The sequence below is a fragment of the Manduca sexta genome, chromosome 1 (assembly GCF_014839805.1).
Source record: "Manduca sexta isolate Smith_Timp_Sample1 chromosome 1, JHU_Msex_v1.0, whole genome shotgun sequence".
Classification (NCBI taxonomy): Eukaryota; Metazoa; Arthropoda; class Insecta; order Lepidoptera; family Sphingidae; genus Manduca; species Manduca sexta.
Genome location: NC_051115.1, coordinates 3,521,490 through 3,539,330, shown reverse-complemented (window position 1 = coordinate 3,539,330; position 17,841 = coordinate 3,521,490). Strand labels below are relative to the sequence as shown.

Here is a 17,841-nt window from a genome sequence, read left to right as displayed (position 1 = left end):
GGCTTTAGAAAATCTAAATCTACTACATCTGCAGTTTATAGATATGTGCAAACTGCCCTTGAGCACATAGATAATAAAAAAATTGTTTTAGGACTATTACTCGACATGACGAAAGCTTATGATAGGGTATCACACTCTATACTATTGTCAAAATTATACGGATCTGGTATACGCGGACCTGCTTTTCTTTGGTTTCAGTCTTACTTGAATAATAGAAAACAAATAGTGCAAATTAAACACCATGACATCCAAACACATGAAATTAAAAATATAAGATCTAATATGAAAACTCTAACTTGTTCAATTCCACAAGGAAGTGTCCTAGGGTGCATCTTGTTCCTAATATATATAAACGACCTCCCAAAAACTCTTAATAAAGAAATAGCACTACCAATATTGTTTGCAGATGATATTTCAGTATTGATCAAATGTGAAAATAATGCCAACATCAATACTATTATGAGTGATACAATGGATACTATAACATGTTGGCTTAATTAACACAATTTAGAAGTAAATTATAGTAAAAGTAAGATCATGCAATTTAAATCTTATAAAACCCGCTCTCTTATGATAAACTTTAATTATTTAAACACCCATATTATAGAAAAAGTAGAGTCATTTAGTCTATTAGGTATTCAAATTGACACACATTTTAATTGGAAATCTCATATAGAACATATTATTAGTAAATTATCAAAATTCACTTATGCACTTTTTGAAATTAAATACAGTACCGACACACAAAGTGCATTGTCGGCATATTATGCTTATGCTCACTCATGGCTGAAATATGGAGTTATGTTATGGGGAAATAGTGTAAATGCAAAAGATTTATTCGTTATACAAAAGAAATGTTTAAGAATTATAGCTCAAATAGATAATAGACAAAGCTGTAGACCCTACTTCATTAAATATAAAATATTAACTTTACCATCGATATATATTCAAGACCTATGTACATATGTTTTTCCAAGAATAGTAATAACTTTAAAACATTAACCCAACTGCATAATATAAACACTCGCCACAAGACGAACCTCTACTTACCACTGTCTAGAACAAAAATGCTCCATGATAGCCCATATTATATGGCAGTTAAAATATTTAATAAACTACCAGATGAAATCAAAACTGAACAAAAATTTGCTATATTTAACAAAAACTTAAAAATACCTGGTACAGAATTGTTATTATACAGTAGATGAATATTTTAAGAATCACTAGGAAAGAAGCAAAATTGTATGTTGGATGTTATAAATATTAAGTATTGTTTTTATATAAGTAATAGTTTTAATTCATTATCTAAATATTATATATAGTAAATTGTTATTAATGTAGCGTCCTCAAATTTGCAATGTCTGAAAAGGACTACTAAGTCATAAGAACATAAAATGTAACAACAGCAATTATTATACACTTAGTAAGCAAATAAATAAATAAATAAATAAATAAAAAAACTCTGTAAGTTGAGTAGTATTATAGAATTCAAAATATTTAAATATAATTTTCAATTTTAAAAATATCCTGATATATGTACGCATTGCGTGAATCACTTGGCATTGTTTTTACAATCGCAACATACTTAGCATGCTCGACATTGAATTATATGTACGTTATAAAAATTCTGCCTCTCAATAAATTTTCAAAAAGTTACTGGCATGAGAATTCAAGGCTAGGAGACATTTTGAAACATTATACCACCGGTAATTAACAAAGGGAAATAATAAAAAATCAAATAAATTCTTCAAAAATATATTAAGTATACCAAAAAAATGAATTTAACAAAGAAAGCAGTAAACATGTACCGTTATGAAAAACCATTTAATAAAGTTACAGGCCGGTCATCATTGGAGACATCAGGGTTACATTAACATCCACCTGTTGAGGCTCCTGGTCGACATTAGATGTATCTATCTCAATGATGTCTTAATCTATTTTCTTCACGGCTTTTACGTATCGCTTCAGCCACTTTGTCGAGTGCATTGCCGACGCCATCGGCCACATTGTGTGCGAAGTCTGCAGCGCCGTCGACTACGTGAGCTACACCTTTGGCAATGCCGTCGCCGATTTTATCGACTACCTCGGCTCCCTTTTCGGCGGCTTCGGCTAGGCCATCTACGAACTTGCCCACATCGGATTTAACTTTTTTGGATGGACTCAAGCTTACTTCGAGTCCATCCTTGCCTACCTCAGCCTCGAATTTTCCCAAGGGAGTCTCTGGAAAGCGAAAAAATGTTTTACTATTTTTGTAAGATAAAGTACTGCCTCGGAGGCATGGTTGTGTTGTGTGCTTAGTACGAGACCGCTCTGAGGTTTCGGGTTCCAAGCCCAGGTCGGGCAGAGTGATTTTGGGTTTTTCTTCACAGTATCAGACCGGAGTCTGAATTTTGTGCCCAGTATAGCGATAGGGTTGCCTCCTACCATGGAACACACATAGCAAAAATAGAATGCACTGGTGGCACCTCTGTCTACCCCTTCGAGGATAAATGAATAATGTGCCCTTTTAGTTGTTGCAAGCCCGAAATCCCCAAAACTCCACGGACTTCGAATTTAATTAACTTTAACGGCGAAAGGAACATATTACCTATCTGGATATTTGCAAATATTTCGATAATGTACAGTCATACTGGCGTGAACCATGGCCGAACCCTCAATAGTAGTGGCTCGGATCCAGCAGTGGGACAATTAATACAGTACTGATGCATAATAGATAAGACTACTTACTGACGTCGACATCAATCATATTGGGAACAGGTGTGGCGTAGGCGATGGCGACCTGCAAATATTATATTTTATTATTTTAAGAATGTTAGATCAAATAGGGAACCGGCCTATGTTTGATTATGTTCATTATTCTATATGTAATGGTTAATAATACGAAAAGAAGCACTCCTGCGAAAACTGCATTAAACTTGGCTAAAAAATGGGCGAGTAATTCATATTTCAAATATTGTAACGTGCAGAAGTGGGCGCGTCGTGGGGATATCGCTTCATTTCTTTCTTTCACACGCGTTGTAATTCCCGATGACGTCAAATGTGGGTATTTAGTCTCTTTTCTGTTTCTTGTTAATTACCTCTTCCACCGACATTCAAAGACTTATAACTTTTTGATTTTTTACTGGATTTTAATAATTCCTTCTGTGTTATAATTTATATAACGTGAATATTTCATAATAGTAAAGAACAAAAATGAGTCCGGTACCCTATTATCATTAGTAATTACATTGGCTCATTGCCTTCATATCACAACAGTGTCTGCACAATGTAGCTTAGTGGCAAACATTTTAGGATATTTGTGTTTGGCGAGATAGCGTCCGCCGTGTGTAATATGTGTCTATGGTTGAATGGTATTTGATACTATAAACCACGACTTAAAAAGTGACAATAGCTTGGTTGGGAGTGGAACGGACTGTCGAGACAAATATCCACGCCTCAAAACCCAAACCTCCGACTTTTCTGAAGTCATATGTGTATCTTTAGCGGTGTATAGTGGACACCGCTGTAGAGGAACAGATGGTTACGTTCCTCAATGGAAGATTTCCAGTCAGACAGATGTAGTGACCGGCCGCGGCCCCTCCGACGGTTCCTATTCGGTGGTAGTATATATGCAGCACATCGCGCAAATTCTGCCATCGCAGTCCAAGGTTGTCTGTCGCCATCTAGCGTGATTGCTGTGCAATATCACTACAGTTGGGTCAATACCATATCGGTCTTCTCTCAGTTCCAGTAATGTCGACGAGATGGCACTAATGTACCGTCACGTATCCTCTGTGAATTGTCGCTTGCTTTGTCAATGAAGGAAAAAATCGAGAGGAAACCTGCATACCTGAGAAGCTCTCTATAGGAATTTTGAGGGTATGTTAAGTCTGACAGTCCGTACTAGGTCAGCGTGGTGGACTAAGGCCTAATTCCATGAGAAGGCCCGTGCCCAGCAAAGGGATAGTGCATAATACAGGGCTGATATTTTCATTAGAACTACGATCTAGATTAAAATATGCTAATTTCGAAATAGAAACTTTGGGACTATTACACCAAGAGCAATGTCTTTCATTGGGACGGAGTGAGCATGAAGTCGGTCACAGATGTAGAACTACTTGAGCAAAGTTTAGCTTCACTTGCATAGCTGAGATGTTTTTTTATGTGTGTAAACCGCAAACTATTTAAACGTTGTATATAATTGTAATTTTGTCAGCTATACAGTTATATAATGATTTCTTATGTTTACGCGAATGTTAGACATTAAAATGAAACTCCTTTTCGGACTTATTACGGTTTTTTATATTTTAGTTTTCTCCCGACGTTTCGAAGACTTTGCAGCCTTCATGGTCACGGGGGGGACTGAGGTGTTGTTCATCCGTAAAGTCAAAGTTACAATATCTACCTACATTTTACAATTATGTAACTTTTTAAATTTTAGCTGTTGGTGGTCCGACTTACGCAGAATATACAGTTATATTACACTTAGCTTAGTTTTTGTCAGCAAACGATTAAAGAGGCCAAATTGAAATTTTATACGCGTGGGATAAAACAATATGTTTTAATTAGCAACTCAATAACGTAAAAAAAAATTATAAAGATGACATACCAGCGCCAACAGGAGTACCAGGCGGTTCATGTTGGTTATTTTCTTGTCGACGACTTGAATGATCCCTTGACTGTTGCCGTGTCTTTTATACTCATAAATTATTTGCAATTTTCCAAACATTGCACTTGTATCAATACCAAACGAGGAACACTTTCTTAGCAAATGAAAAATAAGATAAAATGCGTCATAGTATTAATAATACAAAGAAAATTATTTATAATAATGTAGTGGCAAAAATATTCGACATTGCTGCAGAAATTTTGGGACTTCTGATAATAAAAATGAGACAAATAGTTGTAGTAGTGACTTGTGGTGGCTTGACACTGCCTCAAAAATTCTGAAGCTATCGAAACAGGAGGAAATCTGAAGGTGGAAGGACAGGGCTCTATGGTGGATGCATTAACGCCTCCCAGCCAAACTGTCTTAATTTATACTGGCCTAAGATGTTTGTAGACTCGCGTAATCGTGATGAAAGACCACACTCTTTCTATTGATCAAAGCTGGCAGCTTTCTAACTTCTTGCTTTAACCTCATTAGTTATAGGCAGCAGAGACCACTTGGAGGGTAAGAGAGACTTTCCCGCCCTCACACCCGCCACTACAACTCCTGTAAGCCAGGATCAGCAGTGGCACGCATTTTATGACACCGAGCAATGAAGCTCAGCGAGTCTCAGGGAAAACTAATATGTCATTATCCCGCAACGAAATTAATCAAATAAAAAGATAGGGAGGAGTTGGGAATATTAATTGTCCACTTCCCTCCAAAGCAATGGGGGTGACAAAATCATTATGTCAGGAGGCAATTTAACCTCAAGGATAAGGACGTTTACAACTAGATAAGCTAGTTATAAACTTGGAGGGTAAGTGGAACGGTTGAACGGTGGAATGTTGGTTTCACCGGTCTTACGGGAGTATAGCATCCGAGCAAGCATTGGACCAAGTCCCAAACCCCTGTATACCACTGGTACCACAACCGAAACCCATGTGGCCTTCTTTGGCATATACGGGACGACCCCAGGGTATTTTGTTGCACTAAAATAGCTACGCGGAACCTAGATGTTAATTCACACCTGTATTGACATCAAATAAGAATGTTCGAGAATAATACCATTCTTTTATTTGTGTTCAAATAAGATGCTGTTCTCTGAGCTCGAAAAATAAAGAATGACGTCAAATATTCACATTTCAGAATATATTTATAATCATGTGATGGTATAGGTGGAAAAAACAGACACGTGCTGTCGTATTTTAGTTCCAAATATGCACATAGGCGCTGTTCAAATTCCATAAAAAAATACTAACCAAAATCAAATTAAATAAATATATACTATAACGATGATGACAAAATAGCACATTGGGCATGTTTGCTGCAAGCTGCCGAAGAAGTGGATACGGAAACCGAAAGAACTACCGAAGAAACCGAGGAAGTTGTTGGACAAGAAGCCGATGTCACCAAGCACGCTGCCGAAACATTGGCTACAAACATCGAGCAAGATGCCGAAGAAGTGGCTACTGAAATAGAAGAAGCTGCGGCAGAATCAGTGGGCCGGGCACATAGCTCGAAGAACCGATGGCCGTTAGGGTCGAAAGGTTCTAGAGTGGAGGCCACGTACAGGCAAGCGAAATGTCGGACGCCCGCCTACAAGGTAGACGGACGACCTGGCTAAGGTCCCAGGAAGTCGCTGGATGCAGGCCGCTTCCAACAGGTTGACGTGGAGATCCTTGGGCGAGGCCTATGTTCAGTAGTGAATTTTCTGTGGCTGAGATGATGATGATGATGATGACGCGGCAGAATCTGCTAAACTGGTGGAGGAGGCTAATTTTTCTGCCGAAGTTATCCTGGATGATAAAGTCACACAGTAAATATTAGTTTCTGTGGTGCTGGTGACGTCAACCAGTAAAATAGGTGTTCTATTCTGCTTTATTTTTTCAACTTCTATTAACCTTTGGCTTTGGAGGTGATATAATGTTCATTTAATTTTGTAGATATATAGCAAAAGAAGTCGACGCATAGCTATATATAGAAGTATTTGTCCAAAGAAAAGGAATACCTTTATAAGTGCGATTATGTAATTCATAATGATTAGGAGATTCATACCTAAGTTCTTGCCTCTGTTAAAGGAGAATTTTAAAGAAGCATTTGAATTACACTTCCAGGGGCATAGCTACCGCCGTATCAGCCATATGAGTGATACAGGGCCCCCTAGCATTGGGCTCCCTCTTGGCCTATACCTACATTAAACTAAGCGGGCGCCGAAAAGTTTGCAATGCCCTAAAGAACCCACAACAAATATAGATATAGGGTCCCTTTATGGCAAGCTATGTTACTATACACTTCTTTCTTTTTATCTCTTTACTAGCTGACACGACAGACGTTGTCCCGTTTTAACTATGAATTTGTAGCGCGCATTCTATTAATCACTGACAGTTATTTCAAACAATTGACAGTTATATAAAATTAATATTGTCGTTAAGTTTTTTTAAATTTTCCAATTTTTTTAATTTTTTCTTTCATAAGAACCTTCTCCTGACAATAACAAACACAACAAAAAAATAGTGAAATCGGTCCAGCGGTTCACGCGTGATGGCGTGACCAACGGAAATAGGGATTAATTTTTATATAGCTAATGGCGTTCTCTGCATTTCTTTCTTTGTTGTTGCTGTGGTGTTGTTGGTATTTTTTATTTTAGCTCTTTTCACTTTATATATCTTATTTTTTTCTTTTTCAACCACATATTAAATTGTTGTTTATGCAGCCGTGCGTCAGAAAATTTCTGTTCTCGACTTTGTTTGTTCTTGACCTGATTCTATAATTTTTATTAATAATGAAAAGAAAACGCATTAATATCTTCATTCAGATTGAAGTTTATTTATATAATCCACACAAATCCAGTATTATGTGTATTTATTTATTTGTAATAAGGTACACCAACAGTACTACATATTACATTAATAAATATTAAAAAAAAGTGCTACTAATAGTATATATTTTTAGCGGTGTATAGGTTGCCGCCACTGTAGAGGTACAGATGGTTGCGTTCCTCTATGGAAGAGAAAGATTTCCAGTCAGGCAGATGTTGCGCCTGACTGGCCGCGGCTCCTCCTATGGTTTCTTATCGGAGGTGGTATATACGCTGTGCGTCGAGCAAATTCTGCTATCGCAAGTCAGAATCATCTACCGCCATCTAGCGTGATTGCTGTGCATTATCACTAGAATTATGTCAATGCATCGATCATCTTGCAGTTCAAGCAAAGTAAGTGAGAATAAGACAGAAGACTAAGACGTCTTCAATATATTGACAAAACTCTGTCAAAGTGAAGTTCAATTAAAATCTTAGCCCCTTATTCATAAACGTTATTTATCTAAGGACGGAGCATTGCTGTGATAACAAGTCTGTTTCTCAGTGCTAACGGCATGGCAGCCTTCGCAGTGCGTAGACATAGGGCCGTTGTGATTGGCTAATATTGAGATACAACTTGAATCTAGTTGGCTGTCAGATAAACAAAGCCGAGAAATAGACTTATTATCACAGCAATGTTCCGTCCTTAGATAAATAATGTCTATGAATAAGGGGATTAGACTTTAGATAGTATTAATGGCAAAAAAATATGGCGATACAAAGTTCGTGTCAGCTAGTTTCATATAAAAATAGTGATGAAAACAAAATGGATGTCATTATCCGAACATTATTATCTGAAAGCGCACCAAAATTCAAAACGTAACAAGAATAAAAAAACTTGGAAATGGGCTGGTCATATGATGAGGCATTGAAAAGTGGAGAAAAAATAAAATATTTTGCTACCCAAGAAACAGGAAAAGAAATCGAGCGAGATAGTTTCGAAGATGGGATTATGAAATAAAGATCGTAGCAGGAAAAACATGGACTAGACAAGCGCTAAATACAACGGAGTGGAAAGATATGGCCTTTGCCAAAGTTGGGTAAACAAACCCAGTCGGTATCACTAACTCTTCAGTATTGTTTGTTTAAGCTGTTAAATGAATCTTAAACTATGTGTTTGAATAAAGGTTTATATTATTATCATAAACTAACAAGTTTAAGCTGTGAAATTAATCTAAAACTTTGTTTGAATAAAGGCTTATATTATTATCATTTATTTTGCAAACACCGCTCTTTTATCTGGAGAAAATACCACACACGTGCATCGGCCAAATGTGCACTGTTGTATTGTTTTAGATAATAATAATAATAATATCAGCCCTGTATTATATACTGTCCTACTGCTGAGCACGGGCCTCCTCTACTACTGAGAGGGATTAGGCCTTAGTCCACCACGCTGGCCTAGTGCGGATTGGTAGACTTCACACACCTCGGAAATTCCTATAGAAAATTTCTCAGGTTTGCAGGTTTCCTCACGATGTTTTTCTTCACCGTTAAAGCAAGCGATAATTCACAAAGAATACACACATATTTTTTTTTTAGAAAAGACAGAGGTGTTTGTCCTTGGGATTTGAACCTGCGGACATTCGTCTCGGCAGTCCGTTCCATAACCAACTAGGCTATCGCTGTTAATGGTTTAGATGCTTAGCTATAATTAATGTCTAATCTGTCTGTCTGTTAACGTCGGTCGATAAGAATTTGCGGACTTTCTATATATATATACTTAGGTATAATTCCAGTAGACAGTACAATGGGCACTATTGAAACTTTTTGTAGTTTCCACATGCGGGCTATTTCGTCTTTGAGGTCAATATATTTGGATAACTTTTTTGTAATGGTTCTCTGGAGGTTATGAGGGTTTACTATGCCTATCTCAATTAATATGGCTGTTTTGTTGAGTAGCGTTATGTCTGGTCTATTGTAATGCACTGTCTTGTCTGTTAAGATTATTCTGTCATAGTAAAGTTTATGGGTTATTTTCTAACTAGCTGACCCAACAGACGTTGTGCCGTTTTAACTATGAAGTTTCAGCGCGCATTCTGTCAATCGCTACCAGTTATTTCAAACAAATGTCAGTTATATAAAATTGTATGTAAATTTATTTTCCAAAAAAAGTTACACAACTTATACCAATTAGCAACGATGTCCACACTAGGCTATGCCTGTATCCCGGAATCCCTATGCTTAGCGACTGTAGGAACCCTAGGAAACATGGAAAGGAAAATTTGGCAGAGGGAAGTGTTGGGGAAGGACAGGAATCCTCTTAGGATGGGTGTAGGGAAAGAGGATATGTTCGTAGGCCCTAAGAGGCCTTTGATTTATTTGACTTAACATCAGAGTGTCGTCTGAGAAAGGATCCCTCGTCAGTCGGTACTTTATCTGAAAACCATTTACCATCAGATACAGTGGAGCCATTTTTCCGTCTCTAATCCAAAAAATATAATAGCCTTCTCGGCGATGATGCAGTGGTGTATCCAGAAGTAAATATGGCGCAAATGCTTAAATAGACTACAAGAACTTTATAAGACAAAGAGACATTTGTACCAACAATGATACGAAGTTTTATTTATATGGTATATAATTTCGAAAATTCGGGAACAAAAATATCCAGCAGTGGAACCTGTCGAAGACTTTTGCCACTACTTCATATACTAAATTATTTGCTTCGTATTTTTAATACTATGACGCATATTATCTTATTTTTTATTTGCTTACAAAGTATTCCGCGATTAGTATTGATACAAGTGCAAAGTTTGGAGAATTGCAAATAATGCACGAGTATAAAAGACGCGGCAACAGTCGAGGGATCATTCAAGTCGTCGACAAGAAAACAACCAACATGAACCGCCTGGTACTCCTGTTCGCGCTGGTAAGTCATCTTTATATTTTTTTTAATTACAAAATTTTGAACATGGTGTTGAGTTACTAATTGTACACAAGCTGTAAAACCCGCTATAGTGGCCCACGTAAGTGTGTCGCGTTCGGAGATCAACCTGTGTATATCCGGCTTCAACAGAGCGTCACGACTGTGTTGCTGGCTGAGGCTTCATACCCGAAGGACATTAGCCACTTTTGATTAGTAATGATAATTTGACCGAATATTTTTAAAATAATAAAATATAAATTTTGCAGGTCGCCGTCGCCCATGCTGCACCTAAGTGGAATTTGCTTGATATAGCGTTGGGTGAGTAGCCTTATCTATAATCCATCAGCACAGTATTAATTGTCCCACTGCTGGATCAAAACCAATACTACTGAGGGTTTAGCCACGGTCATCCAAGTATGACTGTACATTACTGAGATATTTGCGAATATTCTCAGATAGGTATTATGTTTCTTTCGTCGTTAAAGTTAATTAAATTCGAAGTCAGAGATGCCTTGGGGACTTCAAGCTTGCAACAACTAAAGTTAGCATATTACACCTTTATCCTCGAAGGGGTAGACAGTGCACCCTATTTTCGTCATATGTGTTCCGTCCCATGATAGGGAGCAACCCTATCGCCATACCGGGTACAATTTCAGACTCTGATATCATACTGTGATGATTACTACTCTACCCGACGTGAGCTTGGAACCCAAAACCTCAGAGCGGTCTCGTACTAAGCACACAATACAACTATGCCTCCGAGGCAGTACTCTATCGCCTTTTACAAAAAGTAGTATAACATTTTTTCGCTTTCCAGAGACTCCCGTAGCAGACTTAGGAGCTAACGTAGGCGAGGATGGAGTCGGATTAAGCTTGGTTCCAAACAAAAAAGTTCAATCCGGTTTAGGCAGCCTCATAAAAGGCATTGGCAATGTCGTCGGCAAGGGAGCGGAGGCAGTCGGTAACATCGGTGAAGGCGTCGCCAAAGGTGTAGCTAATGTCGTCGATGGAACTGGAGCCTTGGTAAAAGAAGTGGGCAATGGCATCGGCAGTGGACTGGGAAGCTTAGCTGACGGGTTACGTAACGACCGTGAAGAAATGAAAGTTGATGGTGAGAATGCCAACTCCAACGCCCAGGAAGTCGCTGACGAAGTCTCAACAAATTTGCTTCCACCCACTGAATCCAACTTGAACAAACCCATCAATGACCTAGCCAATGATGGAAACTCAGACTCCAACGCTCAGGAAGTCGCTGCTGAAGTCTCAACAAGTTTGGTTCCACCCACTGAATCCAACTTGAACAAACCCATCAATGACCTAGCCAATGATGGAAACTCAGACTCCAACGCTCAGGAAGTCGCTGCTGAAGTCTCAACAAGTTTGGTTCCACCCACTGAATCCAACTTGAACAAACCCATCAATGACCTAGCCAATGATGGAAACTCAGACTCCAACGTACAGGGAATCGAAGATGATCTGTCAGTAAGCTTGATTCCAGTAGAAAATGGTGCCGCCGGCGGCATAGGCGACCTAAGCAACCCCTGAAGTCACCATTGATGGTAACGTCAGAATGTAAGTTAAGGTGTTAACATCAGAGCGTAAATGTTTACTGTTTACATTGTTAAATTCATTTTTTGTTTTACTTTTTGAAATAGATTTTTGAAGCATTTATTTGACTCTATTATTTCCCTGTATACATTACTAGTGGCATAATGTTTCAAAATGTTTCCTAGCCAGGGATTTTCGTGTGATATTTCATGAAACACAATAAATTTCAGTAAACTCCATGACAATTTATCAACATATGCAACACTGTGCATTGTTTGTGAAAAGAAGGATTGGGATTCGCGCAATTCGTACATATATCGTCAAATTTCTAAAACTGCAAATTATACTTAAATTTCTTGATTTCACTTAATATCATTAATATGCGGAAAACCCTTATATACTTTGTAGTTTATATGTATCTTTTTCATGAATAACTAACAAATAAATATAATGTTTTTAACGTCAAAGTGAACGAGTAGAGATGCGAAAGAAATGAATATAAACTAAATACAATGGTACAATAATTATGCTGTTATACAAAGATGCATATTTAATTAACTGAAACTATAATATATAAATTAAAAGATAAATTGATTTCTTATGTTTACGCGAATGTTAGACATTGAAATAAACTGGTTCTCGGACGTTTCGAAGACTGCAGCCTTCATGGACACGAGGCGGACTGAGGGCCGGCGAAGTGGTCCGAAAACTAGCTTTATTAACCGACTTCAAAAAAAGGAGGAGGTTCTCAATTCGACTGTATTTTTTTTTATTTTGTTACCTTAGAACTATCGGTGAACGGGTTTTGGTGGTTCTTTTTTTATTTGAAAGCTGGTGATTCCCGTGTGGTCCCATATAAATTTCATTGTTATTAGACCTCCTTGACGTCGGAGATACATCAGAAAAGTCTTAAAATGATGTCGGCAAGTATGATGTCCTCAACCTGTACTGATTTTACTAACACAATAAAGCAAAAATAAAAACTTTTTAACAAAAATTATAACGCCTTCAAAAGCCACTAAAAACAAAAGAAAATGCCTTACCTACATACTAACTATCAATTTTGGAGTCAGTGACTAATTAAAATTGCTGGTTATCGTACATTTGTTCATATATTTATCTAGCTTAGCTAGCAATTTTAATTCGTCACCGACTTCAAAATTGGTAACCACTATAAATAATATTTGTTGGATTGCAGAGAAAAACGAAGTGTAATTAAAGATAACTTTTTATTATAAAGAAGACAATATAGGGCCATTACACTGATGAAAACGGCTGTCGTTATGTGTCCAATAGCGGCATAATAATGTCCTACTACTGGCAATAGTGGCATAATAATATCCCACTATTGGGCACGGGCCTCCTCTACTACTGAGAGGGATTAGGCCTTAGTCCACCATGCTGGCCTAGTGTGGATTGGTAGACTTCACACATCCTCGAAAATTCCTATAGAGAATTTCTCAGGTATGCAGGTTTCCTCACGATGGTTTCCTTCACCGGTAAAACAAGTGATAATTCTCAAAGAATACACACATATTTTTTTTAGACAAGTCAGAGGCGTGTGCCCTTGGGATTTGGACATTCGTCTCGGCAGTCCGTTCCACAACCAACTAGGCTATCCATTTATGATATTATCATCTAACAACAATGAAATTTATATGGGACCACACGGGAATCACCAGCTTTCAAATAAAAAAAGAACCACCAAAACCCGTTCACCCATAGTTCTAAGGTAACAAAATAAAAAAAAATACAGTCGAATTGAGAACCTCCTCCTTTTTTTGAAGTCGGTTAATAAAGCTGGTTTTCGAATCACTTCGCCGGCCCTCAGTCCGTCTCGTGTCCATGAAGGCCGCAGTCTTCGAAACGTCCGAGAACCAGTTTATTTCAATGTCTAACATTCGCGTAAACATAAGAAATCAATTTATCTTTTAATTTATATATTATAGTTTCAGTTAATTAAATATGCATCTTTGTATAGCAGCATAATTATTGTACCATTGTATTTAGTTTATATTCATTTCTTTCGCATCTCTACTCGTTCACTTTGACGTTAAAAACATTATATTTATTTGTTAGTTATTCATGAAAAAGATACATATAAACCACAAAGTATATAAGGATTTTCCGCATATTAATGATATTAGGTGAAATCAAGATATTTAAGCATAATTTGCAGTTTTATGAATTTGATGATATATGTCAAATTTATAAAACTGCAAATTCAAGAGCAACAAGCTGTATTTCAATGTGGTCAAATGCAGTGTGATAAGCTATAGCCGTGCACGAGCACCACTCAACTATCAGTACAGGATGGATGCCGTGATCATACCGCGAGTTAATTCTTTACGGGATTTAGGAATCCAGATGGTAGCAGAATTTACCTTTCGTAATCACATTATTGACATCTGTAGAAGTCTTTTCGTAAACTAGGATTTATTTTGAGACACTGCAATAATATTTTTGGTACTTCAGTAATCAAAATTCTATTTAATGCGTTAGTTCGAAGTCAGCTCGAAACTAACGCTATAATATGGAATCCTCATGAAACAAAATATACACTCATGGTGGAAAAAATACAAAATATTTTCACTCGCTTTCTATATAATAAGCAATATGGTGTGTACCCTTATCATCCTTTGATGTACCCCAGCCTGTTTGTGATAGGTATGGTTGGTTACTGCAAGCTGGAAGTGAGGAGGGATGTTGGGCTTGTCAAATTAATATTTAAAGTGTGGCGCGGGTAGGTACACCTGCCGGAGATGCTCTTCGCGCTACAGCTGTGCGTGCCGAGCGGCCGCGTCAGCACTCGGCGCCACCTACCACTGTTCCGCCTTCAAACACCGCGAACAAATATTCTAAGGTTTGCGCCCTTGTCGCGGGCCATACGATTGCTTAATACTATATCTCAGAACTTGGATATATTTATATGTAACCTGTCAGAATTCACTGAAATGGCTCATATATGTGTTGAAGTAGATTGTTAAAATTAAATCTGTTTAACATCGCATTGGTTAAAACTGTTATGGTGTTATAATATATGTATAAATAAATAAAAAAAAAAAAAAAAATTAAAATAAAAAAATGTACGAATTGCGCGAATCCCAATCATTCTTTTCACAAACAATGCACAGTGTTGCATATGTTGGTAAATTGTCATAGAGTTTACTGAAATTTGTTGTGTTTCATGAAATATCACACAAAGATCCCTGGCTAGGAGACATTTTGAAACATTATGCCACTAGTAATGTACACAGGGAAATAATAGATTTAAATAAATGCTTCAAAAATCTATTTCAAAAAGTAAAACAAAAAATGAATTTAACAATGTAAACAGTAAACATTTACGCTCTGATGTTAACACCTTAACTTACATTCTGACGTTACCATCAATGGTGACTTCAGGGGTTGCTTAGGTCGCCTATGCCGCCGGCGGCACCATTTTCTACTGGAATCAAGCTTACTGACAGATCATCTTCGATTCCCTGTACGTTGGAGTTTGAGTTTCCGTCATTGCCTAGGTCATTGATGGGTTGGTTCAAGTTGGATTCAGTGGGTGGAACTAAACTTGTTGAGACTTCAGCAGCGACTTCCTGAGCGTTGGAGTCTGAGTTTCCATCATTGCCTAAGTCACTGATGGGTTTGTTCAAGTTGGATTCAGTGGGTGGAACCAAATTTGTTGAGACTTCTTCAGCGACTTCCTGAGCGTTGGAGTTGGCATTCTCACCATCAACTTTCATTTCTTCACGGTCGTTACGTAACCCGTCAGCTAAGCTTCCCAGTCCACTGCCGATGCCATTGCCCACTTCTTTTACCAAGGCTCCAGTTCCATCGACGACATTAGCTACACCGTTGGCGAGGCCGTTACCGATGTTATTGACTGCCTCAGCTCCCTTGTCGACGACATTAGCTACACCTTTGGCGACGCCTTCACCGATGTTACCGACTGCCTCCGCTCCCTTGCCGACGACATTGCCAAAGCCTTTTATGAGGCTGCCTAAACCGGATTGAACTTTTTTGTTTGGAACCAAGCTTAATCCGACTCCATCCTCGCCTACGTTAGCTCCTAAGTCTGCTACGGGAGTCTCTGGAAAGCGAAAAAATGTTTTATTATTTTTTGTAAAAGGTGATAGAGTACTGCCTCGGAAGCATAGTTGTATTGTGTGCTTAGTACGAGACCGCTCTGAGGTTTCGGGTTCCAAGCCCACGTCAGGTAGAGTGGTATTCATCACAGTATGAGATCGGTGTCTGAAATTGTACCCGGTATGGCGATAGGGTTGCTCCCTGTCATGGAACGGAACACACATGACGAAAATAAGGTACACTGGTCGTACCTATGTCTACCCCTTCGAGGATAAAGGTGTAATATGCTAACTTTGGTTGTTGCAAGCCCAAAGTCACCAAGGCATCTCTGACTTCGAATTGAATTAACTTTAACGACGAAAGAAACATAATACCTATCTGAGCATATTCGCAAATATTTCGGTAATGTACAGTCATACTTGGATAACCGTGGCTAAACCCTCAATAGTATTGGTTTGGATCGAGCAGTGGGACAATTAATGCAGTGCTGGTGGATTATAGATAAGGCTACTCACCCAACGCTATATCAAGCAAATTCCATTTAGGTGCGGCATGGGCGACGGCGACCTGCAAAATTTATATTTTAATATTTTAAAAATATTCGGTCAAATTATCATTAGTAATCAAAAGTGGCTAATGTCCTTCGGATATGAAGCCTCAGCCATCAATACAGTCGTGACGGCCTGTTGAAACCGGATATACACAGGCTGATCTCCGAACGCCACACACTTACGTGAGCCACTATGGCGGGTTTTACAGCTTGTGTACAATTAGTAACTCAACACCATGTTCAAAATTTTGTAATTAAAAAAATTATAACGATGACTTACCAGCGCGAACAGGAGTACCAGGCGGTTCATGTTGGTTGTTTTCTTGTCGACGACTTGAATGATCCCTCGACTGTTGCCGCGTCTTTTATACTCGTGCATTATTTGCAATTCTCTAAACTTTGCACTTGTATCAATATCAATCGCGGAATACTTGCTTAGCAAATAAAAAATAAGATAATTTGCGTCATAATATTAAAAATACAAAGTAAATTATTTAGTATATGAAGTAGTGGCAAAAGTCTTCAAAAGGTGCCACTGATGGATATTTTTGTTCCCGAATTTTCGAAATTATATACCATATAAATAAAACTTCGTATCATTGTTGGTACAAATGTCTCTTTGTCTTATAAAGTTCTTGTAGTCTATTTAAGTATTTGCGCCATATTTACTTCTGGATACACCACTGCCTCATCGCTGAGAAGGCCGTCATATTTTTTGGACTGGAGACGGAAAAGTGGCTCCACTGTATCTGATGGTAAATGGATCAGATAAAGTACCGACTGACGAGAGATCCTTCCTCAGACGACACTCTGATGTTAAGTCAAATAAATCAAAGCAATCAATCAATTGCCTCTTCTTTCCCTCTCCACCTAACTTAAGAGGATTCCTATCCTACCACCACACTTCCTTTCCCCAGATATTCCTTTCCTCTGGATTCCTACAGTTGCTAAGCCAGGGGATTCCAGCATGCCATTCACAGATTTACCTTATTAAAACACAGACACCGTGTAGTACCTCATCCTGTATTGTTTGAAGCGGTAAAATAATAGTGCTGCGATGCTGAAGATAACGTTTACGGCTCTATCGCTTCGTCAAAGTGGCGTGTATTAGAGCTCCGAAGGTCCCGGCGTATCTTTTTCACTATGCCCTAGATAAAGTCTGACGTCTCTGGCAAAGTGTTTTGAGTGATGAGCTCAATCTCATCACGTACTTTGGGAGTGTAAACAGTATCCAAATAACATCTGGACTTGTATACTACATAGACCTTGTAGAGACTAGACGGAATTTCCGTGCTTTCCGGCGTTTT

At 38.1% G+C, this 17,841-nt stretch overlaps 3 protein-coding genes across 3 annotated transcripts; 1 reads left to right on the top strand and 2 right to left on the bottom strand.

Moving 5' to 3' along the window:
- Window positions 1-1,739: 1,739 nt before the first annotated feature.
- On the bottom strand, window positions 1,740-4,695 carry LOC115447710. Its single transcript, XM_030174907.2, has 3 exons — window positions 4,589-4,695; window positions 2,728-2,779; window positions 1,740-2,220 (listed from the first exon to the last, which is right to left on the bottom strand). Exons 1-3 carry the CDS (start codon window positions 4,616-4,618, stop codon window positions 1,919-1,921), a joined length of 384 nt encoding a protein of 127 aa, XP_030030767.1. The 5' UTR covers window positions 4,619-4,695; the 3' UTR covers window positions 1,740-1,918.
- A 5,539-nt stretch (window positions 4,696-10,234) lies between these two features.
- On the top strand, window positions 10,235-12,024 carry LOC115447719. The gene is made up of 3 exons (XM_030174919.2): window positions 10,235-10,356; window positions 10,620-10,671; window positions 11,171-12,024. Exons 1-3 carry the CDS (start codon window positions 10,258-10,260, stop codon window positions 11,896-11,898), a joined length of 879 nt encoding a protein of 292 aa, XP_030030779.2. The 5' UTR covers window positions 10,235-10,257; the 3' UTR covers window positions 11,899-12,024.
- A 3,152-nt stretch (window positions 12,025-15,176) lies between these two features.
- Window positions 15,177-16,938, bottom strand: LOC119190398. Its single transcript, XM_037442205.1, has 3 exons — window positions 16,815-16,938; window positions 16,500-16,551; window positions 15,177-15,988 (listed from the first exon to the last, which is right to left on the bottom strand). Exons 1-3 carry the CDS (start codon window positions 16,911-16,913, stop codon window positions 15,303-15,305), a joined length of 837 nt encoding a protein of 278 aa, XP_037298102.1. The 5' UTR covers window positions 16,914-16,938; the 3' UTR covers window positions 15,177-15,302.
- Window positions 16,939-17,841: the final 903 nt, after the last annotated feature.